General features: G+C 37.9%; 1 protein-coding gene and 1 non-coding gene across 2 annotated transcripts; both read left to right on the top strand.

The window, feature by feature from the left end:
• Window positions 1-11495: 11495 nt before the first annotated feature.
• LOC122070596 (glycine-rich cell wall structural protein 1.8-like) lies at window positions 11496-12502 on the top strand. Its single transcript, XM_042634793.1, has one exon. The coding sequence runs from the start codon at window positions 11523-11525 to the stop codon at window positions 12315-12317; it is 795 nt and encodes a 264-aa protein (XP_042490727.1). The 5' UTR covers window positions 11496-11522; the 3' UTR covers window positions 12318-12502.
• Window positions 12503-22377: 9875 nt separating this feature from the next.
• LOC122070605 lies at window positions 22378-22484 on the top strand. The gene has a single exon (XR_006137865.1). It is a non-coding gene; the product is annotated as a small nucleolar RNA R71 (small nucleolar RNA).
• Window positions 22485-27146: the final 4662 nt, after the last annotated feature.

The following is a 27146-nucleotide window of genomic DNA, read 5'->3' as shown; positions in this document are numbered from 1 at the left end:
TTACCTATCGAACAACTTTGGGGAGACGCTTGTTGTTCTATTGCACCAATTTTGACTTGAGCACTTTGAAACTTGAGCCTAAGCCACTCCAAATACCAAACTCTCTTTATGAAAATTGAAGCTAGGTGAGTCTAGCTTCTTTCAGTTTTAATTTTATTCAATTATCTATTTTTCTAGAGTGAGATACACTCATTTACTCAGCACAGGTCACTGTTGCCCTAAGTAGGCCATCGATGTTGTGAGTGATATGAAGTCAAAGATGGGTTTTCTTCTAAAACATTCACATAACGTTCTAACCATAGGCCTTACACTTCAAATATAATTTTTATATAATTTTCATGACTTATTTCTATTTTTTCCTTTGCTTTCTTTCTCTGTCGATCTGTTTTTTGCCTAGTTTTTCATCATTGATTTTCATTATGCAGTATACTTTCTATGGGTTTCCCATGATTTTCAAAAATAAGTTTCTCTTAGAAATTGTATCCCTATGTTTCAAAGTTATACAATGGAAATATCATATTTTTTTATATCTTATTCTGATTTTATACTTCAGTAGGTTTGCACTGTCAGGATCTTTTTCGACTTTTTTTTCTCTTTTTAACCTCCATTTTTACTAGTTTCAACCATTATTTTCGCAAATCTTCCTTTTTAAGAATTTTATATTTAGATCTATTCTATCTAACAAGATTTTCTTAGAATTTTTGCAATGTTTTTATTATTATTACCCGTTTTTCTACCATGTCTGGTCAAGATTTAGGCATACTTCTTACCCATTTTGAATGGATTTTTCTAATTTATATAATATTATTTTATTTTGCTTTTATTTGATTTCATAGATGTTTTAGGGTTTTTCCAATTATTTTACATGGTCTTAATCCCTAATTTTAATTATAGGATCATCCTCATCCCCATTTTCCATATTTCTTTCTTTTCAATACATTTCTAGACCTTGGGGTATTTTGGTAATTTAATTATGCATGTATTTTTCACATATTATTTTTTATTTTTATTATCATCATATATCTTTAATCATTTTCATTTAGTCTCTCATGATCTTATGATTTTGATTCTCTGCGTTTTGTATATTTCAATACTTGTATGTTATTACATGCACACTGGGGTTATTTTTCGTCTTTTTTTTTTGTACATAATTTTGAATACTTTTACTTTTTTTTTCTCTGATATAATATCTCTGTTATTATGTTCAACCATCATCTTGTATCTCTGTGATTCAAATCTCCACGTCTACATTTCTTGAATGATATTCTATGCTTGTCTATCATCCCATTGCATTTTAAGTGGATGTTCTATAATTTTTGGCATATTTGTATTGATTTTTCGCAATTTTTTTCTCCCTTATTTTTATATTATGACTTTGAATGTCATGATCATATGAGTTCCAGTTCATGCGGATTCATGGTTTCCTTATTCCTGATGTTTAGCATTTTTACATCTCATAATATGATGCATACATGCCATGACTAGCAGTTTTGTAATTTTCACCATGTACGTATGGTAGATTAGGGTTTCATCATGATCTTTTGTATGATACTAGCATGTCTGCTTTACATTTTATATACTATTATGCAAAGCAGCTGGATACAGGCATGTGGATTTAATCCCTCTTTTCTATTTCATGTGGATGATAGTCATGTATGTATGTTGAACCTAATCGGCCCATCCATTAATCTGTGTTTACAGGGTTGAAGTTCGGTTTTTACTGGGTGGATCGAGGTCTAACACCTTCCTCGGAATACAACCTAACATGAACCCTAACCCATGGTTATACGTTTGAATGGAATCAATTTAATTTCATTTAGCCATGGATCCTAAACCCAAATCTAGGTGGTGACTCCCAGCCAATAGAGACCATTGGACCCATACCACTATTTTCACAAGGAAAGGCCCCTGAAACCCCGTCGGTCCTCACACATCCTAAGGCCTTGACATGTCCAAACCACCTTAAAATATATTCTCGGAGCTTGTTCTAAATCCCAAATCATCTCTAACCCGGTCGTTCCTCACTCGATCTCTCCTAGTTTTGTCATATATCCATCTCAACATCCTCATCTTTGCCACACTCAACTTATCTATGTTACGCTTCTTAATTGCCTAGCATTCCTCCACATACATCATAGCCAATCTTACAAATGTCCTACAGAATTTTCCTTTAAGCTTTAAAGGAATACCTTGGGCACACAACAATCCAGATGTACATTTCCACTTCATCCATTCCACTTTAATTTTGTAGGAAACATTATCATCCTTGTTTATGATTGATCCCAAATATCTAAAAAAGTCACATTGCAAGATCTCTCTCTCTCTTCAAGCTTCACTGCTTTGTTATCAAACCTTGAGCTACTAAAGTTACATTTTTTATATTCCGTCGTCATTCTACTTATCTTAAAACCTTTTGACTTCAAGGTAAATCTCCATAACTCCAACTTATCGTTAATCTCAGCCAGTCTCAGCCACCAGAACAATATCATCTGCAATAAGCATACATCACAGGATCTTTACTTTAAAATGTTTTCCCCTATTTTAAGGAGTTCTTAGGGAATTTTCTTGATTTTTCTAGGCTTGTTAGCCCTATGGGAATTTTGGTAATTTTCCTTATACTCCATTATGCACAAATTTCAATGTGTATTTTATTTATGTTAGGTCATGATAATTAGCATTTTCATCATCTTGAACGGCCATTTAGTATCATTAGGGTTTTCCACTATTTTTTTTTCATATATTAGGGTTAAGTTGTGTCCTTATCCATGCATATTGCATATTGTGTTCATCTTGTTTACATTCAAGTATACTAACATTTTTTTTTTTTTTGTTGCTACCAAACCTCCGAGTATGCCTCTCTTTAGCCCTATCTCTTTATGCTTAGTAGTCTGTGATAGTATAGTGCATGCTAGATTATTTGTTTCAACCAAGTAATAGGAAGATTGATTTGAATCGGCCGGACTGGAATGCCTAACACCTTCCCTGGATTATAACTTAGAGCCTTACTGAGACTGATGGTTTGAACAATTTCCCATTGGATGCATTATGGAGTGAATCTTTGTTTTGTGTGGGTCTTGGACACTAAATCTAGATGGCAACTCTTATTTGAACACCTCTCTCTCTCTTTCCCCAAAGATGAAGTGGCGACAAGCTCGTATGCCTTTTCCTTTCCTAGGCCGGGTTAAATATACCATGTCCTTACAGCCGGGCTTGATCCCTACACATCTATAAATCAGGCCAGGCCGAGCCGATTCGGGCTTTAAATGGTTAGGCTCAGTTGGAACTTTGGGGCCGGACCTGAAAGTGACACCCCTACTATCATATATCAATAGTTGCTCCACATTTTGCAATGGTGGATTTTCTTCGACTAAAAAACCCACCGATAAAGGCTATAGAAGCAGTTTTAAGACAAATACCACTGCTAAAACCCTTCTTTCTCATAATGGTAATAATGACAAAGTTTTTGTTTCAGTTTTGATTTGATTTCACTTCCCTTCTCTTAGGCTATGTTTGGTATGCATTCCCATTCTAAGAATGTGCATTTTCATTCTGAAAATACAGAATGTGTTCTTAATTGAGAATGAGAACACTGTTTGTATAAAATGTTTGTTTAAAATGCAATTTTTATGTGAGAATGCTCAGACATTTTAGCAAACACCTCATGGGTGGAATCTCTTTGATAAAAACCCCAGACAACATTACATATATAACACAAATTAAAATATAAAATTTTGAATAGTTCCTTAGATAGTATTGCTTAAATCGATCCTCAAGTCCTAGGGGATGGTGAAAACAAAGATCCTTGTACAAAGGCATCAAATCAAACCCAAGCTCTGTTGGATACTCAGAACATGAAGAAGAACCAATTTTGCCACTTAGCACAACATCTTCAACAATTCTAGTAGCTAGAGCAAAAAGAAATGATTCCATTGAGATCAAAGCATTTCAAATATGCTTCAATGCCAAGGAAGCAATTGAATCTAACGTCCTAAACAAGTGATTCTTCTGGTGGTTTGGACATCTTCTTTCTCTGAACCTGCTATTGAGTTCTTACATGTTGAAGCGGTTTCCCTTCACAAAGCTTCCATGAGAACCAAAGGGCTGAGGCTAGAGAAACCTGAAAAGGCAATACCATCAATTTTCTCAAGCACACACCGAAAGCATGGGTGGGGAGCAGCACATAACAATTTATCTTAAGCCCCAATTTCTCCATTACAAAGCTTGCAAACCCTCAGTTTCATCTCCAGAAGAACCGCAAAAAAACCTATACAAATCACGAGGAAAACAAGTGATTCTAGGATTTTTGGATTCAAGAAGAGATCTTAAGAAGGAGAAAAAGAGAGAGATTTGGAGCGAGAGAAGCGGTTTTTAGAGAGAGAGAGAGAGAGAGAGAGAGAGAGAGAGAGAAGTAGTTTTTGGAGATTTGAAAGAACGAGACGCTATTTCTTGGGAGAGAAGGTGCCTTTCACAAGATTAGTGGTGGAGCTATTTTCATCATGTTGTGCCAAGAGCTGGAGAATGGAGAAAGTAGTATGGCAAAATATCCATTCTAGAATGGGCTGCATTCTTTACTCTGTTCTAGAATTTTGAGAATGGAATGCTTACCACACAATGATTTTAGCAGTCCAGAATGCATTCCAAGAATGAATACCAAACACAGCCTTAATTTCCCTCGAAACCAGTTAGAATAGTATCCCTGAATGATGAATGAAATGTGTGGACCTTCTCTTTTCCATGTCCATTCTCCTTTTTGTAAGAGTCCATTTCTCAACCCACGCTCAGACGTTTAAGAAGGTATCAATTTTGTGATAACCTTGGGCTAAGTAGACAGCTTGAGTTCAAAAGAACCTGTACTTTGTGTGCGACAGAAGGCAGAGAAATACATGTATGTGGACCTTATAGAAAAGATCAGACAACTTTTCAAACTCAAAAACTGTAGAGGATCTGTGTAGTTATCAAGCGTGAAGAAAGTCATTCCACTACCAAAACAAACCAAGATGGGATGGCCCACATACCAAATGGAAGAGACCTTGCATGTGGTTACCCACTGGAGCTAGGCCATATTGGCAGCACTATTCCCAGAAGTCAGATGCCTATCTGTATTCCAAAACCTTAGAAAATAATTAAGCTAAGAAGCATTATATATATATATATATATATTTATATATAAAATATATTGAATATGATGTGATATTTGAAGCTTTGACCCGAATTTGAACCCGGATCCAACCAGTTTCAGATGGTTTTATGTGTGTGTGTGAGAGAGAGAGAGATCAAAGACTCCATGGCTAAAAACTCAATATTCCCCAAAATATTTCTTAGTGGAAGATTTTAAGGAAGGCATAAGTGGATACCTTTAAAGTACATAATGATTTATCTTTGAATCATATGTGCATGTTGACAAAGTAGCATATTTCACACAGTACTGATTGAATGGAACCATTTTCCTTAAAGTGCACTAGGTATTTCACATGGGCTTAAGCCTGTAACTCTAATGTAATGTGTTTTCATTTCCTCCACCCACACACCCACCCACCCCCCTAAAATTCGCATTTCTTTTTATAATGGTGTCTCATGTGTTGCAACTCTTGTCATGCACTTGCTTTTTTCTTCAGTGTAAGTGCGCCGGTGGGAGAAGGGGAATGTTTGGAAAAGAGTCTAGTAGGTAGGCAGGACTTTAAGATTAGGGTAAGCTATAGACTTTTTTCTGAGAAAGGTTGGCTATAGACTCATGTTTCAACCTGCCAATACTTGCTGGTTTTTAACCTGTGTGATTTCTTATTGGGTGCTTCCGACCTGAGCTGACCCTTCTTATGGGATTTCTCAAGTGGGACTGGTTGTTCACATGATGCGATTCAAAGCAATAATAGATTGAGTATGGCTTGGGCTTTCTGTAGATTTAGACCAGACCATCCTTATCTCTTAGCTTTCAAAGATCTTTATAATGAAATTGTATTTATATATGTTTCAAGTATTCTTTGCACTTGATTAGATCTGAGGAATTTAATACACTTACTTAAATGGTTCTCAATTCGGCTCGAAACTCTTTGAACTTTTCAAAAGTTTCTGATTTTTGTAAATGTATCTGAATTGAGAGTGATCGACAGTAAAAGAAACAGAGTATTCAAAACTATTTTTAGCTTAAATTTTAATAGGGTCACTTACATCTGAATATATTAACTGCAATAAATCATTTGCCCTTTTACTCTTATTAGAAACTTCTTGTTCATATTTCCTTGTAGGCAGGATTCACATGTTGGATAATATTTGACCTTTTATATTATCTGATAGTTCGCCCTTAACTAACCTGTTAATCCTATCTACTCCAATATGACCTAACATAAGGTGCCAGAGATAGGTGAAGTCAAGCAAAACTTCCTCACCCGCCCAAGACAGATACTATTGTGTCCACCCTTGAAACTGTTTTGAAGTTCTATCATTAATGTAGGCAGACCCAAATACTTTAAAATTTGTATGCAGACCCAAGGGCCATCTACATATGGAACTTTACTTTAGAAAACCATCATTTAACCCGAAATTGCGTATTAGGCTAAAACACATGAATAGATTCTTTAGATTAATTTCTTTCCTACTCGCGTTACAATAAATGTCAAGGAAATCCTTTAGATACCAAATCTCATGTACACGTGTTTCATAGAATAACAGATTGTGTGATCCACAAAGAGAAGGTGAGTAATAGCTAGACGGAGCCCTAATGTTCACCTTAATACCATAAATGGGATTCTTTGGATTTGCTTGAGAAAGCAAGATACTAAGACCTTCAGAGGCAATAAAGACAATGCTGGAGATAGTGGGTCACCTTGCTGAATATGCCTAGAAGGAGAAACAGGTCCTCATTTAGCTCCATTGATCATGAACATAAACCTCGCTAACTTTACACATGCCACGACCAAGTTTTTGAATTTTGAATTAAATCTCTTAAGTAGAAACCACTCCAAGAAGCCCCATTCCACCTTATCATTTGCAGGTTTCATATCCAGCTTAAAGACCCAAGAAATTTTGCTTACATTTTTTCCACTTCTTGATCTAGTAAAAACATCATATACTGTGAAGACATTGTCAGAAATAAGTCTTTCTCCAGTGAAGGCAGACCAAGCTGGAATGTAAAAAGTGTCTAAAATCTTCGTAACCACCTTTGAAACAACATCGCATAAGAAAATGGGCCAAAATAGCTCAACTAATTCTGGTTTCTCCACCTTTTGAGTTAAGCACACAAGAGTATCATTTTCATTTGGAGGGAAATGACCTGTCATACCAAAATTTCACTTGGATACTTGTGGTATGAATATGACACTTACTACTATCCTATAGCACTACCATGATCTTTGATGCAGTACCTTAATCGTCACATTCATCAAACATAACCAAACTAAAATCAGTTACAGCAGAAATAGCATCAAATATCAATGTCGATTACTGGGGAGAATCTAGTATGATAGTGTTATAACCATAACATATTTATCTCGAGTCAATTACAAGACATAGTAAAATCATATCACAAGTAACAACATAAAAAAAATCTAAAATCATGATGATGCACAGTAAGTCCTCAATCATGGTGTACTGTAGGTACAACTATCACAGGCACAATCCCTGTTGTGGTCCTCGGGTTCTGAGGTCCACTAGTATCCATCTAGTCAGTCATGGAGGAGAACGTGTCGCTACCCTTCGGTACCACTGTATTTGCATCATCATCTAAAAAGAAACACGCACGTGGTGTAAGTTATAACTAGCTGAGTAAAGGACGAGGTTCATGCAAGCAGTCACATATATTCTATAAAGTGAAATGATGCAGATTATTTTATTATTAACCACCTAAAATACAATTAAGTTAGCATGCCACTACAACACATTAGGCAGTATCTCTGGTCCCAAAAATTGCACATCGGTCACCTAGTGATACAAACCCTAGTCTCGAATGAGAGCCTGCTAGTCCTGAAATGCATCATCAATCACCCAGCAAATCCCTAATGACCCCATCGTGGAAGCCATGACACCGTAATTACCATTGGCCATACCAGGCTAGTTCCCCGCCTTTGAAAATAATCACATCGTACTACAGGGGGTGGCATCCTAGAAAATCTCATCGAACCTACCACAGTGGGTTATCCAACACCTTACCCCTTGTTGGAAAGGGGTCATCACATATCAATATTATACCTAACCACAATCACATATATGCCTTTCATAATGATATAGATAGTATAGAATACTGTACCAAAATTTCCATTGGCCACACCATATCCATATCCAAGCCTATCTAGCACACGATACCAAATTTACCATCAACCTTATTGTTTACCTATATCCAACCCCTAGATCTAATGTGCACCCAATGCATAATGCAATCATCCACGTGGCGATCATGAAACAAGAATTTCCCTCGATCACATTGGATCTCAGACATTCACAACATTCAACAACAGTATACACAATTCAGATATAAAGATTTATATAGTTCATATAAAGTATACATGATAAGGAATCTTAAAAACACATGATTGCAATGGTATATGTCATTTCTAACATCAAAACACTAAAACACTAAAACATTAGGGTAAGACCACCACTCACCTTGTCTGTCGATCGGGTGAGATAATTTCCCAAGGAAATGCCTGAAGTATACCCCGTTATCCTCACTGATTGTGATAGTCTCTGTTCTAATTATAGTTGTAAATGAGCATTAAAAGTTTCTAAGAGAGTCTCCTAGAAGATCCCTCAAAGTCCCCCAAAATATGCCCAATTGGGAGTTTAGTATGGTCCACCAATAGGTGTCTGTCCTAACGATGGGTGCTACCAATGAGATGGACAAAGGCCCATCAAGTCTTAGACAACACCAGTTGATGACTGTTTCTAATGGTGGCTTCAACCGGAGATATAAATAGAACATCTAGAGTAGAAAACTCACCGGTAGGTAGTGGACACCTTCCGGTGGAAAACCCATAAAGTACTAAACTCTTTGGGGATTAACCACCTAAGGTTCGATTGTCAGAATTTATTCTTGGGGTTTGTAGAGGGTCTTCACACTTTCCATTTAAGTTCAATTGATCGTGTTTTCACTGGGACATTTGGGGACTTCATCTATTCTTCGACGGAAACCCTAAACCCTCTTTTTGGGAAAATTGTTTTTGGAGCTTGGAAAATGCATTCAGAGCTCAAAAAATGCATGGGGGAAGTGTAGTGTGCACATTCCCGGCCATCCAAACTCATTGGGGCCGAGGCGTACCCCTCCGACTCAGGAAAACCCTGATTCTCTACCTACCCAAACCTAAAATGGAAGAGGAAAAGAGGTTGATGAAAGTGTTCCCTTACCTTTGGAAGAAACCTGCAACAATGAGAGGTAGCTAGAGATCCCCTCTCTCTCTCTCTCTTCCTTCTTCTTCTCCTTCTTTCTCTCCTCTCCCATGATTTCAGTTGGTGAAATGAGCCCTTAAGGCTCATATTTTCTATTTATAGGCAAGACCCATCAGGGGTTGTTTGCCCGTCCAATGGGCCTTGGCCAAATTTGCTTAAACCGAGGGTTAGACCACGTGGACCCACCACCTTAAAACCCTAAAGTGTGTAAGTTAAGAGGATAGATCCCATGTAATGTGGGGACATGGGTAGAGTAGGTCAATATGTCTATAGTGGATCCCATGAGCAAAGAATGCAATTCAGCACAGCAAGACCCACCAGTTGATGGTCACCAGTAGGTCATTGCCCAACTGGTGGGTGCTACCGGTGGACAATAACAGCTATCGTACTTAGTTGGTTTCCAACCCTCTTTGCCAACACCTAGGGTGGTTCCCTAAGGACTTATGCATGGTCATATGGTGAGTGTTTACCATGCATGGGAGTCATGTGATAGGGTCACTTACCACAAAGATTTGAGAGGTCTGAAACCTTTCCCGGTGTCTCGGAAAAGGCTGCACTGACAAGAGGGTTCATTCCTTCCTTCAAGATAGTAAATTGTTGATATCCATAGGTCTTTGGTGCTGACACTCTTCAGTAAAAATTTAAATTTGACCAGATTAGGACACGGATGTAACATGATCTATAAAGAAAAATTTATCAACAAAATTATAGAGGTCGGAGCGTCTTAAGGCCCAAAATCTCTAGAAAAATAGGGGAGGGAATCTGTCAAGGCCAAGGTCTTTACAGGGCTTGTAGAGAAAAGGGCCTCTTTCAACTCCTCTAAACTAGGTCTTTGACATAACATAATGTTTTCCACCTCCAAAACACATGGTTGAATAGAATAAAGAACCATTATAAGAGCATCATCATCTAAGCCTTCAAAGGTAAATAAAGAGAGATAATACACCTCCTGCTTTAAGTAAATGCAAATAGATCTCAGTTAAGTTCTTCGACATGCCTAGATGATATTAGGTCAGTGTGAAAACGATGGTAAATAATCTAGGTTTCACACACACAAACACAGAGAGTGAGAGAGAGAGAGAGAGAGAGAGGTGGTCTTTGTCATTTCTTTCAAAGTATTGTTATATACTTAATTCACTAAGCCCCATTCACTTCAGTATCTACCTGCCTCATAGAAATCAGCCAATGATCTGTTGAGAACTCGATATATAATTTGGCTCCATGTTTTCAATTCGGAAGAAATTAACTATTCTTACTTTTATGTATTACCATGCCAAAAGATGGCATACATACCCCAGCTAAGAAAAATACATCGTCTCTAATAATAATTAACCACGTGAGTGAAAAACTGTGAGTTACATTACTTTAAGCGTAAAGAGCATAATAAGTACATTAGAAATTATCCTTCTTAAGTTAATTGTATTTATATAGAAGTTCTTATCTAACAGGTGACTCCAAGGTTCTGTCAGATACAATATTCATGACTGTAAAATTGCTTTAACTGAATTGATCAGAAGATGTGTTGCTTAGTATCATCTGTCTATTAATACACTTAGATCTATGTAGTTAACAAAGAACATTTAATATATAATGTCCCAAAGTGTAAAGGATCCCCATGCTGAAACAATCTTGGATTAGCAAACCATAATCAAACTTAACAGCGACCATTGTGAAGGAGGATAATACCAATAACCAATATGGGTTGCTCTATAATGATTCAAATCAATGTCTGAGATACAATCATAAGAGGAGATTCAGATTGATCATTCAAGTCCATGAACTTCACTATGCAATGCAGGTGTAAAAGAGGTTCAAATGAGTCCAAATCCGTCAAGTGCATCAACAAAAAAGGGATAACGGAAAGTTAGGACCAAAATATACACTAATGGCGCTAAAGAAAAGTATAAATATTTGATACGTTATGGAGGACAGAAAAATCACACTGACTTAACTAGTACTAATGTATCTCTATGTGTTGGTTTATTGGGCCACACCGTGGGACACACAGCCTCTCTTTCATGTGCCTCAGCTCTCAACCACTCCCAAACGACATAACGTGGGTTTGGACTCACCGCAACACTCCTATAAATACCCATCTTCTCCTTCCCTTCTTCTGCATAGTCGTGGGACTTAAACATCTTCCACACATGGCTACTCAGAGACTTGCTAGTATTCTCTTCTTTGTGTTATTGGGCATTGGCATATGTTCAGCTGCTAGAGCCCTCCTCAGTCACGATGAAGAAGCTGCCACTGGTTATGGCGCCGGCCATGGCATTGGTGGTGGCTCTGGGTATGGAGGAGGGATTACAGGAGGATATGGTGGTGGCGGTGGAGGGGGCTCTGGTGGCGGTGGTGGGTATGCAGCAGTAGGACAGAAGGGTGCTGACGCCTATGGTACTGGTGCGGGAAGTGGCAGTGGTGAAGGTTCTGGTTATGGTGCTGGTGGAGGACATGGAGGTGGCTCTGGTGGTGGTGGTGGTGGTGGTGGTAGTGGGGGTGGAGGTGGTGCTGGTAGTGGTGGTGGTAGTGGCCATGGAGCTGGTAGTGGTAGTGGTGGTGGTGCTGGATATGGTGCTGGAGGAGAACATGGTGGAGGCTATGGTGGAGGCGGTGGTAGTGGAGGAGGAGGTGGTGCGGGCTATGGTGCAGGAGGAGCTGGAGGAGCAGGCTATGGAAGCGGCGGTGGGGAAGGAGCTGGTGGTGGAGCTGGCTATGGTGCAGGAGGTGCTGGCGGTGGAGGCTATGGTGGTGGTGGTGGTAGCGGAGGAGGAGGTGGCACGGGCTATGGTGCAGGGGGAGCCGGAGGATCAGGCCATGGAAGCGGCGGTGGTGAAGGAGGCGGTGCTGGCTATGGAACTGGTGGAGAACATGGCGGGGGATACGGAGGTGGCAGCGGTGCCGGTGCCGGTGCCGGAGGAGGTCACTCTGGCTACAAGCCATGAAAATACCATTAAATTGTCTATCTCTGCTCTACGATATAATTATGGTATAATAACTGTCGAGGGAAGAATGGAAGATTAATTAAGTAAAAGATAATGGCTTTGTGTTGTGTCTCTGAGTAAGGAAGCGCTTAGTTCGTTTGAGCTCTTACGACTTAATGCACGTACGTACCCTGTTTCTTGTTGTAGTTTTTTTTTTTTTTTTTTCTCGCTAATGAATCGTTTGTATTAAATCAGAAAAAAATCAAAAGAAACTACACAAATCACCGGCATTGATATACAAAAAATTTCTAGCCCTGACCCCTTCCCACCTGCCACATTGCCATCAGCAGGACAGAGGGCCAGAAGGAAACACAAACATCTCAGAAAATAAAAACCTCATACAAAGTTAGGGAATAGGTTGACCATCCTCACTCAGAAAATTAAGAATCAAAATAAGCCAAACAAGAAAAGGTTCGGAAGTTTGAAGTTCTGTTGTAGTCATTCTAAGTATGCATGGAGATATCTCTCTCCCTCATCCGTATCTGCAATCTTCACTTTTCTCTTTTTTCTTTAAACAATGGTAACAGCAAATAGCCCATGAAAAAATTTGGATTGTAATTAGTAAATGGCTGGTAATTGGATCCTCAACTCACCCATAGTGAGTTCCTGCCAGCTCAGGAATGTAGCGGTATAGGGTGGTTCATCTCAGCATCCGAAAGTCTTTTGCTGAGGTGAGTAGAGTGTAGATTGTTCCGTCCATTCATTTTTTAATAAATTAATTACTGATGCAGCTTGGAAGAAGAAGAATCAACCTGATGACTGTATCGGGTTTATTATCAAGGATCATTAGGGTCGCGTTTGTGTAGTGATTTCACAACCTTTAAGTTTTGCCTCTAATCTCCTGGGGAAGGTTTGGTGATGTGTAGTGGGATGCTTCTGAGTCTTTTGATCGTATTATAGTGGAAACATATTGTAAAAAGCTACATTTTGTAGACACCTAATTTTGTCCCCCTCCCTCGCCCCCTCCCCACCTTGAGAATGATGAATTATGGGCAATGATGAAATAACTCGTACTCTTTCTTTCACAAAGAAATCAAATTTTCTGCCCAAATCCAAACTATCCCAGCTAATCCCAGTTATCCCAACCTAAAGCCGTTATGCAAGAACTTGTAGAGTATGATTGAGTGTAAGACCGGTCAGGAGTTCAGCTCAATATTGTTAAATGATGCGGGGAGGTGATCGAAAGTGGTCATTTATACCTTTTGCCAAAATATGACAATTGAGCCTAGCATGTGCTCGATTCCCATATCATTGGAAAATATTCGAAAATATGGTCTTGTTGATATCTTGTACAAAAAGAACAGATACCCATATGTGTATTGCCTATCTAAACTTTGAACCCATTAAACCAGAATAAATCCAAACCAGACCAAACCTGAACCAAACCAAACCTACCTACCTTCCCCTTAGCTAATAGGACTTAGCCGCCTAAGTCTACAGCCGCCCACCCTATGCCTCCCACATATCTTAAAGATCCTTTAAAAATGCTTCCACGGAGATGGTCCCTTTAAGCTCCCACAGATCCCTTAAGGTAGCTTATGCGGAGATGGTAATCTTACCATCTCTGTGTAACTTCCTGTAAGGATTTTTCACTGATATCTTGTTTTTGCTATAAATAGGTGACCGAGGTCACCGTGTAAAGAGGCTGGAACTTCTCGAGAGAAAGAAATCCCTATTTAAAAAAACCCTGCCAGAGAGAGAGAGAGAGAGAGAGAGAGAGAGAGAGAGATGCAAAAGTCTTGAAAAATTTAGAGCTAATAATCCAAAGATCACTAAATTCAACGTCCTAGTACAGAAGCCTTATTCTAGTTTTGGAAGCCTGTGTCATCCATTTCAGGTTAGTGTGGAAGCACTACTTAATTTTTTGTGGTTATTTATTTATTTATTTATTTTTTTTAGTGCGGAAGTACTGCTTAAATATTTGTATTACTATCTATTTTCATGATGTAGTGCGGAAGCCCTGCCCACATTTTCATAGTTGGTTCCGATTCTAGGAATATAGTGCAGAAGTGTTGCCCGTATTCCTGTTTGAGATTTAAAATGTAACCGCAAGCGTACGGATCAGTGTAGCTACGGGTCGAACACAGGGAGAGCAGCCACTTTATTTTTTTTATTTCTTTTAATAATGCGAAAGTGAACCGATTAATGGTTGTGATCTAATTCTAATTACTGTCCTAAACATATGTCCTAACATAACGTCCTAACCATTCGTCATCTAAGAATTTAAAGACGCAAGCCACGCAATTAAAATTAAATAAATAGATAACTGAAAATAAACAACCCACACAATTAAAAAATAAATAAATAAATAAATAAAGGAAAAAAATGCTGAAATAAAAATAAAATAAAAGAAAGGGGATAAAGCTAGAGAGACTCACAAGTAGGTTTCTCTACTTAGCCCGAGGGATGCATCATAATATGAGCTTCCCTACTTGACCAGAGAGTCACTCTTACAAGGGTTACTCTACTTGGCTTTACGGAAAGGGAGACAATTAAAATAAAAGCAATAAATTGATGGTTCTATAGCTAGGAGGGGCAAAGCCAACACATACACTAGCCATGAACCTTGGGGGAAAGGGATAGCAATAATGTAACGACTGAAAATAAAAATCCTAAATTAAGAAAGAAAGGGTAGTCAAAAGAGGGAATGAGAGGGGGGGAGAGAAGACTACTGAAGGAGCCTACTTACTTGAATCAATGCTTGAACTTGAAAAAAAAATTGCTCCACGGCTCGTGATCTTGTCACCTAGATCTAAGCCTAGAACTATAACTTAAAAAATTACAACTCAATTGCACAAATCATAAACATAAAAAGGCTGAATAAGAATAAAAGAGTGTTTGCATTAATTGACATAAAAAAACTATTACAAAAGTGATTAAAGCAAAAATAGAGAAGAACTAAAACTAAAGAGTGAGAGAGGGAAAGAGAGAGCAACTAAAAAAAAACTAGAAGAAGAATGAATTGTCTCCCCTCCTCTTACATGAGTTGTATTTATAGGGAATGGGGAGGTAGGGTGACAAATTTCTCTTTCCTAAAAGAGAGAAACCCACAATTGATTGTGAGATCTTTTGAGTCCAAAAGTGCTAAGATGGAGGAGAGAGAAGAGAGAAATAAACTTGGAGAAATTTCCTATAATTTTTTTGCTTATTTTCTTTCCTTTTTTTTTCTAATTTATTTCTCTTCTTTTTTTCCCTCCAAGGGAGGATTTTCTTCTTGCTTTGTGTGATTTGGACAATATTTTGGTGATGATGTGGAGGAGAGAGAAGATTTGGACAATCTTTATTTCTCCCTTTTTTTTTCTTTCCTTTTTTTTTTTCTTCTCTTCTTGCGCAGGAACCCTTCCACGATTTTGCTTGCTTCTAATTTGATGTGAAAATCCCCTCCATGCCCTTAGTGCTTAAGTGAGTGAAAAGCAGGAAATCTTCAACAAAATTCTCTAAAAAAACAACATGAGATTCAAACTTGAGACCTCTTGGTGAGCAAAGGAATTTTGTACACCATAGCTCACCAACTACGCTAGGTAGTTGTTGTTACCAAAAACAAATCTTTAATCACTTAAGGATGTGGTCCATCGATCCTTGTTGGCATTTGGAGTATTCCTTGTACCTCTGGGACAATTGCAAACAGGCTGGTTCTGCATCTCGGTTCAGTTCTGATCCATTATTCTTTTTCTGGCCCGAAAAGAATAATCATTTGTACGGGTGACCAAACGAATGTGTACTTTTAATTGAACACGTCCATCTTGCTCAGAATTTCGTCCTCTTCGCAACCATGAAAAGAAATAGGACCTCTTTACGTGTAAAATTGAAGATATAGCGCCCGATAGTCCTTAAGGCCTTGAAAATATAAAACCTGCAAAAAGAGAGCAAAACCCAAGGTAGCTCCATTCTAAATATGTAAAATGCATGTTTTACTACCCTAGATTTCACACATAAATGTGCTCATCAGAATTTTCCCACACTTAGACTTTGCTAGTCCTCGAGCAAAACAAAAAGAAAAAGAATAAAAACAAAAAAAACCTAACTCACTTTCGTAGGAATCACGGTTGCACTTAGCATGTGCAACAAGCCTTTAAACCCCTAGGTCACCCCTAGTGGACGAGTTGTGTCTCGTGGGTGTTTGCAGTGAATATACACCCAAAATTTAGAATAAACAAATCCCAACTTTGGCTAAAGGTAAGGCTCATACCGATCTGGAGCAAAGATAATTTATCTTACAAGGGACCCCCACACTTGAACTTTTATTACCCTTTATCAATTCCAGGCACTAGCATATTTCTTAATTTGGAACTCACCTCGTCTCTTCCAAAACATCCTTATCTTAAGGCAAAACCACTTGTGAAGAAATAGAGAACCAATGACTAAAGCGTTGGAGTGTTTTTGACCAAACATGTTACCAAGCATTAATGACATTTGCACATTTTTTTTTCTTTTTTTCACTAATAAACTCTATTCTACTCCACTACTTTTGGCCTGAATGACATGGTGGAGCAAACACCAGACACCCAAGTTACTATGTAGCTTCGCTTTTTGCATATGCCTACAAAGGCAGTGATGCTAGAGTTACTTCACAAGTTTCCTCCTAAGGAATTTCGATCAAGACACCACGCTTCCTGAGGCGCAATGCCCTGTCTAGTTCCAAGGGAATCAACTCTTATTCTTCTTTATACCACATTTCACATTTCATTTAAAATTGTGCATTTGTCAACCCATGCCAAATTAAAAAGAAGGTCTCAACTCCAAATCAAAAGTACAAGGAACCCACAGACTTACATATGGTCCATCACCATAAAACAGGGGTCTCTTATTTTTCAAAAGAAAGTCTCATCTCAAGACACATGCTTGTTTCTTTCTTCTCAACAGGGTTTTTATACGTTCAAAATGGGTACCTTAATCAAAACTTTTATTTTCATATATCAAGCAACCGAATGGTCTGATCATTACCCAAAAGCCAAAGTAGGACTTCATCCTTAGCAAGCTCAAAAATAAAAAGAAAAACAAACAAAACAAAGTGAAAAAAAAAAACAAAAACTGGTTTCCCTCCCCCACACTTAAGTCATGCAATGTCCTCAATGCATGGAAAGAATTAAAAGCAAAGATAATGCAAGGGGGTCATACCTGATTAAAAGTTAGTCATCAGTGTAAAAAGGTTCATGGAGATCCATGACCTCTTCACTACTAGTAGTAGGAAACTCGAGGAACGGTTTCAAACGCTGACCATTAACCTTCGAAATTACCCCTGTTCCTGGATTCAAAATCTCCATAGCCCCATGGGGATATACATTATGGATAATAAATGGGCCATCCCATCGGGATCTAAGCTTACCAGGGAAAAGATGCAATCGAGAGTTGTACAATAAGACCTTATCACCAATTGCAAAAGATTTGCGCATAATGTGTTTATCATGGAAAGCTTTGGTCTTTTCCTTGTAAATTCTAGAACTTTCATAGGCATCATTCCTAAGTTCCTCCAACTTAGATAGTTGGAGCCTACGATGAATTCCCGCATCAGACAAATCAAAGTTAAGCTTCTTAATGGCCCAAAAGGCCTTATGCTCCAACTCAACTGGTAAGTGACAAGCTTTTCCATACACCAAACGGTAGGGAGACTGACCAAGGTCAGTCTTGAATGCAGCACGATGGGCCCACAAGGCATCAATGAGCCTAAGGGACTAATCCTTACGGTTGGGATTAACAGTTTTCTCCAAGATTTGTTTGATATGCCTATTAGACACCTCCACTTGGCCACTAGTTTGGGGGTGATAAGGGGTAGATAACTTATGAGTGACCCCATAGTTTTTTATTAAGGCCTCAAAAGGCCGATTACAAAAATGAGTACCCCTATCACTAATTGTTGCACGTGGTGCACCAAAGTGGGAAAAAATGTTCTCTTTGAGAAACTGGACCACCACTTTGTGGTCATTAGTTTTACAAGGTATGGCCTCTATCCATTTAGAAACATAATCAACGGCCAAAAGTATGTACAAATTCCCAAAGGAATTAGGGAATGGTCCCATAAAATCGATGCCCCAAACATCAAAGATCTCAACTACTAAAATGGGGTTGAGAGGCATCATGTTCCTTTTATTGATACGGCCAAAAGACTGGCAGGTGGGGCAAGCCTTGCAAAAATCAAAAGCATCTCTAAAAAGAGTGGGCCAATAAAATCCACATTGGAGAACCTTTGCGGCAGTCTTCTTAGGTCCAAAGTGTCCACCACATGCATGATCATGACAAAAAGAGAGAATAAAATGTTGCTCATGATCAGGAACACATCGTCGGATAATCTGATCCGGACATATCTTAAACAAATAAGGATCATCCTAGAAAAAGTGCTTAACTTGGGAATGAAACCTATACTTATCTTGGGTGGACCAGTGATCCGGAGTCACACCTGAAACTAAGAAGTTGACAATGTCAGCAAACCATGGTTCACTGGACATTGCAAATAATTGTTCATCTGGAAAGTTCTCGTTGACTGGAGAATCAACAGTCAAGGAATTGGGAAGCCGGGATAAATGGTCTGCAACTAGGTTTTCAACTCCTTTCTTATCCCTAATTTCTAAATCAAACTCTTGCAAAAGTAAAACCCACCTAATGAGACGGGCTTTGGCATCCTTCTTCTGAACTAGGTATCTGAGAGCAAAATGATCAGTATACACCACCACATGTGAACCAACTAAGTAAGACCGAAACTTTTCTAATGCAAACACAACAGCTAAAAATTCTTTTTCAGTGGTTGTATAATTGAGTTGTGCATCATTTAAGGTCCTACTAGCATAGTAAATGACAGTGGACAACTTATTAATCCTTTGACCTAAAACTGCTCCTATGGTAAAATCCGAAGCATCACACATTAGTTCAAAAGGTTCAGTCCAAACAGGTGGTTGAACAATGGGTGCATTGGTCAACTCCTTCTTAAGTTACTTGAAGGATTCTAGGCACTCTTTGGAAAACTCAAAAGTCTGATATTTGACAAGTAATGAGGTGAGAGGTCGGGCTAACTGACTAAAGTTCTTAATAAACCTTCTGTAGAAGCCTACATGCCCTAGAAAGGACCGAACATCCTTAACAGATTGAGAAGGTGGTAAATTATCAATTAAATCCACTTTGTCTCTATCTACCTTAATTCCCTCCTTGGATATTACATGGCCTAAAACAATACCAGATTTAACCATAAAATGGCATTTCTCCCAATTCAAAACCAAATTCTTAGATATGCACCTTTTCAAAACTAGGGAAAGATGATGAAGACATTCAGAATAGGAATTCCCATGAATTGAAAAGTCATCTATAAATACTTCTAAGAATTTTTCGACCATGTCAGAAAAAATGCTCATCATGCATCGTTGGAACGTAGCAGGGGCATTGCAAAGCCTAAAGGGCATACGCCTGTAAGCAAATGTTCCATATGGGTATGTAAAAGTGGTCTTATGTTGGTCCTCTAAAGCAATTGGGATTTGGTTATAGCCGGAATATCCATCAAGAAAGCAATAGTATTCATGTCCAGCTAACCTCTCTAACATCTGGTCAATGAATGGAAATGGGAAGTGGTCCTTCCAGGTTGCCGCATTTAACTTCCTGTAGTCAATGCACACACGCCATCCTGTTTGGACACGGGTAGAGATCAACTCATTATTGGCATTAGGAACTACAGTCACACCAGACTTCTTAGGCACTACGTGAACTGGGCTTACCCATTGGCTATCAGAAATAGGATAAATTATTCCATGATCCAAGCACTTTAGGATCTCTTTCTTAATGGCTTCCATCATCACTGGGTTAGCTCTTCTTTGGGGTTCCGTGGATGGTTTGGAATCCTCCATAAGATGTATATGATGTTGCACAATGGAAGGGCTTCTACCCTTGATATCAGCCATGGTCCAACCTAGGGCTTCCTTATTATCTTTTAACACTTTAAGTAACTCCTCTTCTTGGCTAGAAGTCAAATTTGAAGAAATTATTACAGGAAGAGTCTGGTCAGGCCCTAGGAAAGCATACCTCAAATTAGATGGCAACTCCTTAAGATCTAACTTAGGGGGCTCAACTATGGAAGGTATGGGAATGGAATTGGAAAGGGTTCCTAAGGGCTCCACAGGTGTGTGAAGACTCAAGACTTCAGAAAAGAAATTTTCACTATCATCATCGAACTCATCCATACACTCTTGGAATTCTGAATCAAAATCAATATCAAAGTTGGTAACTAAATCATCAGAAAAATCTAGAAAATCCTCAAGCATATTGATCTCTTCTTCCATATGTGGTTGCTTGCCAGTCCTAAACATGTTAAAATCAACAGTTTGGTTACCAAAAGATAACCTTAGGAAACCATTCCGGCAGTTGATTAATGCATTACTAGTAGCCAAGAATGGTCTTTCTAGAATTATTAGGATCTCATCCTTTGTTGAGAAGGGCTTAGTATCTAATACAATGAAATCAACAGGGAAAATAAATTCCCCCACCTTTAGTAAGACATCCTCAACCATCCCTTTAGGAATCTTAACAGACCTATCTGCCAACTGAAGAGTAGTTCCAGTGGCTTTCAATTCTCCTAATCCTAGATGCTTGTACACATGGTAAGGTAAAAGATTCACACTTGCGCCAAGGTCAAGTAAGGTATGCTCAATATAGGTGTTGCCTATGACACAAGATATGGTAGGGCTCCCTGGATCCTTATACTTGGCTGCTATAGGCTGAGTAATTATGGAACTAATGTTACTTGCCAAAAACGCCTTTTTGGGCACACTAGTGATACGTTTGTGAGTACACAAATCTTTCAGTACCTTTGCATAGGTGGGGATCTGGGATATGGCATCCAAAAGAGGGATGTTCACTTCTACCTTTTTGAAGACTTCTAAAATTTTGTCCATGGAAGCAGTCTTCCTTTTGTTTACCAAACTATTAGGAAATGGGATAGGATGAACATAAGGACTGTTAGGGATTTGCCCCTGTTCAGAAGAATCATTTTTGGTTTCCTCAACCAAATCATCTTTAGTTTCAGAAAAATCTTTAGATTCATAGACGAACCTGGAACAAGAGGCACACTTGTGTCCTCAACTGAAGAAGAGTTAACAGGAATAATAGATGGGGAAGATTTAGAAATACTCTGTTGGTACTCTCTACCACTCATAATGGCATAAACAATATTACATTGGTTAGAGGGCCCTTGTTGGGTCTGACCTTGTACTATATTCAGTGGTGCATTAGTTGGTCCTTGTGAACTAACAGGCTGATGATGCCTAAGGTTAGGCTCTAGTTGACTGGGTAAAGTTCCCTTCTCCCTCTCACGTATAATTGAGACAACTTGGGTAAGTTCTCTCATAAGATTTTGATGGCTTGTTATGAGGATGGCCATATTTTTTTGCAAGTCACTTATTCTACTTGCCTCTCCAGTGTTGGTAAACCCAGGGGGTTGCTGATAAGATGATAGGAGAGGGGCCCTAGGAAAACTAGCCTGAGGTCCTACATTTGACCTAGGAAAATTATTTTGAGAAAAAGATTGTTGTGCAAAGGGAGGCCTTTGGGGTCCAGGTTGACCTTGATTATAGAAATTGGAAGGTCCTGCTTGGTTGCCCTAATTCCAAGAGAAATTTGGGTGATTTCTCCATCCTGGATTGTATGTGTTACTATATGGATTATTCTGGTATAAGGCATTAACACTATCATTAGAAGTGCCCCCAGAGGTGTTAGGGCAGGGGACTGGCACTAAGCACAAATCTTAACCAAATTGACTGATGATGGCTCTCTAGGAACAATAGCCTCAATTCTCTTGATTAGGCTATCCAAATGGGCTTCCTTGGCTACTATCCCATCTTCAAAATATCCTTTTCCTCCTATGGTTCTTTCACTCTCTTGGGTTGATTCCCACTCACGGGTTTTGTCAGCTAAGTCAAGTAAGAATTCCCATGCCTTTCCTTCATATGTAAAGGATGTGAATCCTTCAGGGCACATAGACTCTATCATTTGTTTAGTTGGGTAATCAATACCCTCATAAATTATTTGACATAAATGCCATAGGTCTAGTCCATGGTGAGGGCATTCTTGGAGTAGATCCTTGAATCTCTCCATAAGTTTGGAAAATGACTCACTAGGCTTTTGCCTAAATTGAATGATATCACTTCTAAGCTTATTGGTCTTGTAAGTTGGGAAAAACTTCTTAAGGAAGACAACTGTGAACTATTCCCATGAGGTTATGGAATTTGTGGATAATCCATACAACCACTTCTTAGCTTGGTCTTTCAATGTAAAAGTGATAAACCTAAGCTTAACAGCATCATCAGAAAGCTGTTGGATCTTAATTAGAACACATACCTCTTCAAATTCCCTTAGAAATAGGTATGCATCCTCAGAGGTCAACCCATGGAAGTGGGGCAACATAGTGATGTATTGAGATTTGAGTTCAAAATTAATGCCCTGGGCTTGTGGTAGAACTATGCAGGAAGGTTGGGCTGTTCTAGCAGGGTAGAACCTATCTTTCAGAGATTTAGGTGAAGGGTTTTGCTGTTGGTCTCCCATATTGAAGGGTTTTAAAGAGAGCAAACGTATAGGGTCACTACTTGTTGGATCTCTTCTTTCTAACCGATTCTTAGTATTACGTACCCACTTAACACTCATGCAACAGAAAAACTACCCACAACTAAAGTAAGACAAGCACAAAAGAATGGATAGCAAAATTTTTTTTTTGATGATTTTTTTTATTTTTTTATTTTTTTATTTTTTTTTTTTTTTTTTGCTTTTTGGGAGTTTACCGGCAGGGATCCGGGGTTGCTCAGGTCAATTCCTGAGGTACTGCTACAGGGCGAAACCTGTCTTTATCATACTGTGAGGCATGGTGACCTCCACTGATACAACTATTATTGCAAGTTGTTCTTCTCAGGAATTCAATAAAAGAAAAGGAAAAATATAAAGCAAAGCAAATAAAGCACTCCGATTTACCAAAAGAAAGTGAAAAATAACATGGAACTGTCTCCCCGGTAACGGCGCCAAAAAGCTGCATGTTTGAGATTTAAAATGTAACCGCAAGCGTACGGATCAGTGTAGCTACGGGTCGAACACAGGGAGAGCAGTCACTTTATTTTTTATTTCTTTTAATAATGCGAAAGTGAACTGATTAATGGTTGTGATCTAATTCTAATTACCGTCCTAAATATATGTATCTAAAATAACGTCCTAACCATTCGTCATCTAAGAATTTAAAGACGCAAGCCATGCAATTAAAATTAAATAAATAAATAACTGAAAATAAACAACCCACGCAATTAAAAAAATAATAATAAATAAAGGAAAAAAAATACTGAAATAAAAATAAAGTAAAAGAAAGGGGATAAAGCTAGAGAGAGACTCACAAGTAGGTTTCTCTACTTAGCCCGAGGGATGCATCATAATATGAGCTTCCCTACTTGACCAGAGAGTCACTCTTACAAGGGTTACTCTACTTGGCTTTAGGGAAAGGGAGACAATTAAAATAAAAGCAATAAATTGATGGTTCTATGGCTAGGAGGGGCAAAGCCAACACATACACTAGCCATGAACCTTGGGGGAAAGGGATAGCAATAATGTAACGACTGAAAATAAAATCCTAAATTAAGAAAGAAAGGGTAGTCAGAAGAGGGAATGAGAGGGGGGAGAGAAGACTACTGAAGGAGCCTACTTACTTGAATCAATGCTTGAACTTGAAAAAAAATTACTCCACGGCTCGTGATCTTGTCACCTAGATCTAAGCCTAGAACTATAACTTAAAAAATTACAACTCAATTGCATAAATCATAAACATAAAAAGACTGAATAAAAATAAAAGAGTGCTTGCATTAATTGACATAAAAAAACTATTACAAAAGTGATTACAGCAAAAATAGAGAATAACTAGAACTAAAGAGAGAGCAAAAGAAAGAGAGAGCAACTAAAAAAAAACTAGAAGAAGAATGAATTGTCTCCCCTCCTCTTACATGAATTATATTTATAGGGAATGAGGAGGTAGGGTAACAATTTTCTCTTTCCTAAAAGAGAGAAACCCACAATTGATTGTGAGATCTTTTGAGACCAAAAGTGCTAAGGTGGAGGAGAGAGAAGAGAAATAAATTTCCTATAATTTTTTTTTGCTTATTTTCTTTTCTTTTTTTTCCTAATTTATTTTTCTTCTTTTTCTCTCTCCTAGGGACGATTTTCTTCTTGCTTTGTGTGATTTGGACAATCTTTGGTGATGATGTGGAGGAGAGAGAAGATTTGGACAATCTTTATTTCTCCCCTTTAGGAGAGAGAAGATTTGGACAATCTTTATTTCTTCCATTTTTTCTCTTTCCTTTTTTTTTTCTTCTCTTCTTGCTTCCACGATTTTCCTTGCTTCTAATTTGATGTGGAAATCCCCTCCATGCCCTTAGTGCTTTAAGTGAGTGAAAAACAGGAAATCTTCAACAAAATTCTCTAAAAAAAACAACCATGAGATTCGAACTTGAGACCTCTTGGTGAGCAAGGGAATTTTGTACACCATAGCTCACCAACTACACTAGGTAGTTGTTGTTACCAAAAACAAATCTTTAATCACTTAAAGATGTGGTCCATCGATCCTTGTTGGCATTTGGAGTATTCCTTGTACCTCTGGGACAATTGCAAACGGGCTGGTTCTGCATCTCGGTTCAGTTCTGATCCATTATTCTTTTTCTGACCCGAAAAGAATAATCATTTGTACGGGTGACCAAACGAATGTGTACTTTTAATTGAACACGTCCATCTTGCTCAGAATTTCGTCCTCTTCGCAACCATGAAAAGAAATAGGACCTCTTTACGTGTAAAATTGAAGATATAGTGCCCGATAATCCTTAAGGCCTTGAAAATACAAAACCTGCAAAAAGAGAATAAAACCCAAGGTAGCTCCATTCTAAATATGTAAAATGCATGTTTTACTACCCTAAATTTCACACATAAATGTGCTCATCATATAATTTTAGGGCAAGAGAGCGCTACCTTCATACCTAAGTGTTTTTTTCTTTTCATTATTATAATTTTGACTTTTAGGGAAAAAAAAAAACGCTACCTTGCTAGCATAGGGATAAGCCAACGCGCGGGAGCATCTTTAGCACCCTATAGGGCGGGGACAACATTTTTTTTTTTTGCACATATTGTGTCTAGGCATCCTGCACCAGTAGGGTTGCATGGTTCCTCCCATAATTATATATCATACATAAATGTTGCCAAGGTCAATCAGGCCTAGCCTGGCCTAGCATGGCCCAACTAGGTTTAATCAGAACCAAGTTTGGTTGCAATGGAATTTGTGACACCCAAGAATACGGTAAGTACCAGACCTTCCTGAGAGATCGGTGAGGTGTCCCCACCACAAGTACAGTAAATACCAGTGTGTTTGGGAGATCGGTGATGGTGTGTAAATTTTAGTCCCACATCACCTAGGGAGAGATCACTGGGCTAGTTAATAACCTCTAGCCTCATTAACATGGCACAACACGTTTTAAAGCCTTGAGGCCCATGGGCCGAAGAGGAAAATATTGTGCAAGGTTAATGGAGCCAGGGCATTACAGAATAAGACTGATAATGTTGGGCCTAGGCTAACATTTTGTGGGTGTCAACCTAGAACTGAAATAGAAAACCAAAATTGAAACGGATGTTGAAGATTTAATCAAATTGAACCAAAATAGATTGTTTCAGTTTTGGTTTAATATTATGGAATATTTTCTTGGTTCGATTTTGGTTCCAAAGATGAGATCGTTGTTGCAAGCCAAATCAAATAAGTAATTGAATAAATTCTATGCCATTTCTTATGTTTTAATCATTGTGGATGATAAATTCTATTCCTTTGTAACATTTGGAAAAAAGTTTGGTGGATTATGACCATAACAAACAATTTTGAAAAAAATATTAAAGATTTGAAAACATAAGAATTTATATGGTTCATGACATCCATTTGTTACTTTGCAAGGAACAAAATAAAAAAATTAACATATATTGCATGAAAAGAAAACCAATATTTAAAACTTGAACTTATGACCAGATTAACCAATTTAAGTTTTGCTAGAAAATTTTAATATGAGAGTTTATCAATTTTTCTTCTGTCTCATACTTTTTGAAACATGTACTCATTGTTCTTTATTATTGTAAAATTTCAGGAATAATTTTTAGTACGTGGAGGCTAATTGCTATGGACAAGGGTCAAACTTATCCAAGCATGTGAAATGCTTAAACAAATTGATCAAACTAGAAGTTGGTAAATTTAAAGATATTTCGTACATAGACAGTGAAGGATGGCTTGCAAATCAACCTTTACAAGAAATTTTTTTTTTTTTTTTTTTTTGTAGAACTTGGCAAGAAAGTTCTTGAAACTATAAAACATTCGTAGTCTCAATATTGATTTATTTTATTTCTTAGTTATAACTAATAGAATTAAACTACTCAATCACTATGCTCAATTATTGAAAAAAAATTGAAATATAATAGAAAAGATTCGGCAATAAACTAGCCTCTGGATCCATATTATTTTAAGAAGACGATCCTTTTATATTCAAATCTTATTTTTTTTTTTTTTTTTTTTTTTTTTTTTTTTTTTTTTTTTTTTTTTTTTTTTTTTTTTTTTTTTTTTTTTTTTTTTTTTTTTTTTTTTTTTTTTTTTTTTTGTTTTTTTGTTTTTTTCTATAGCAGTTAGAATTTGCAAGTAATGGGCATTGCCATCAATCTATAAATTGTGAGTAGGGATCAATCCTATAACAGAGAAAATTAGGCATCTCCCATAATAAGGCATAATTACTAACAAGTCTATGCATAAACTAATACTTAACACTTTAAGGG

The sequence above is a fragment of the Macadamia integrifolia genome, unplaced genomic scaffold (assembly GCF_013358625.1).
Source record: "Macadamia integrifolia cultivar HAES 741 unplaced genomic scaffold, SCU_Mint_v3 scaffold952, whole genome shotgun sequence".
Taxonomy (NCBI): Eukaryota; Viridiplantae; Streptophyta; class Magnoliopsida; order Proteales; family Proteaceae; genus Macadamia; species Macadamia integrifolia.
The sequence above is the reverse complement of the archived record's forward strand: the minus strand, read 5'-3'. Positions and strand labels throughout refer to the sequence as shown.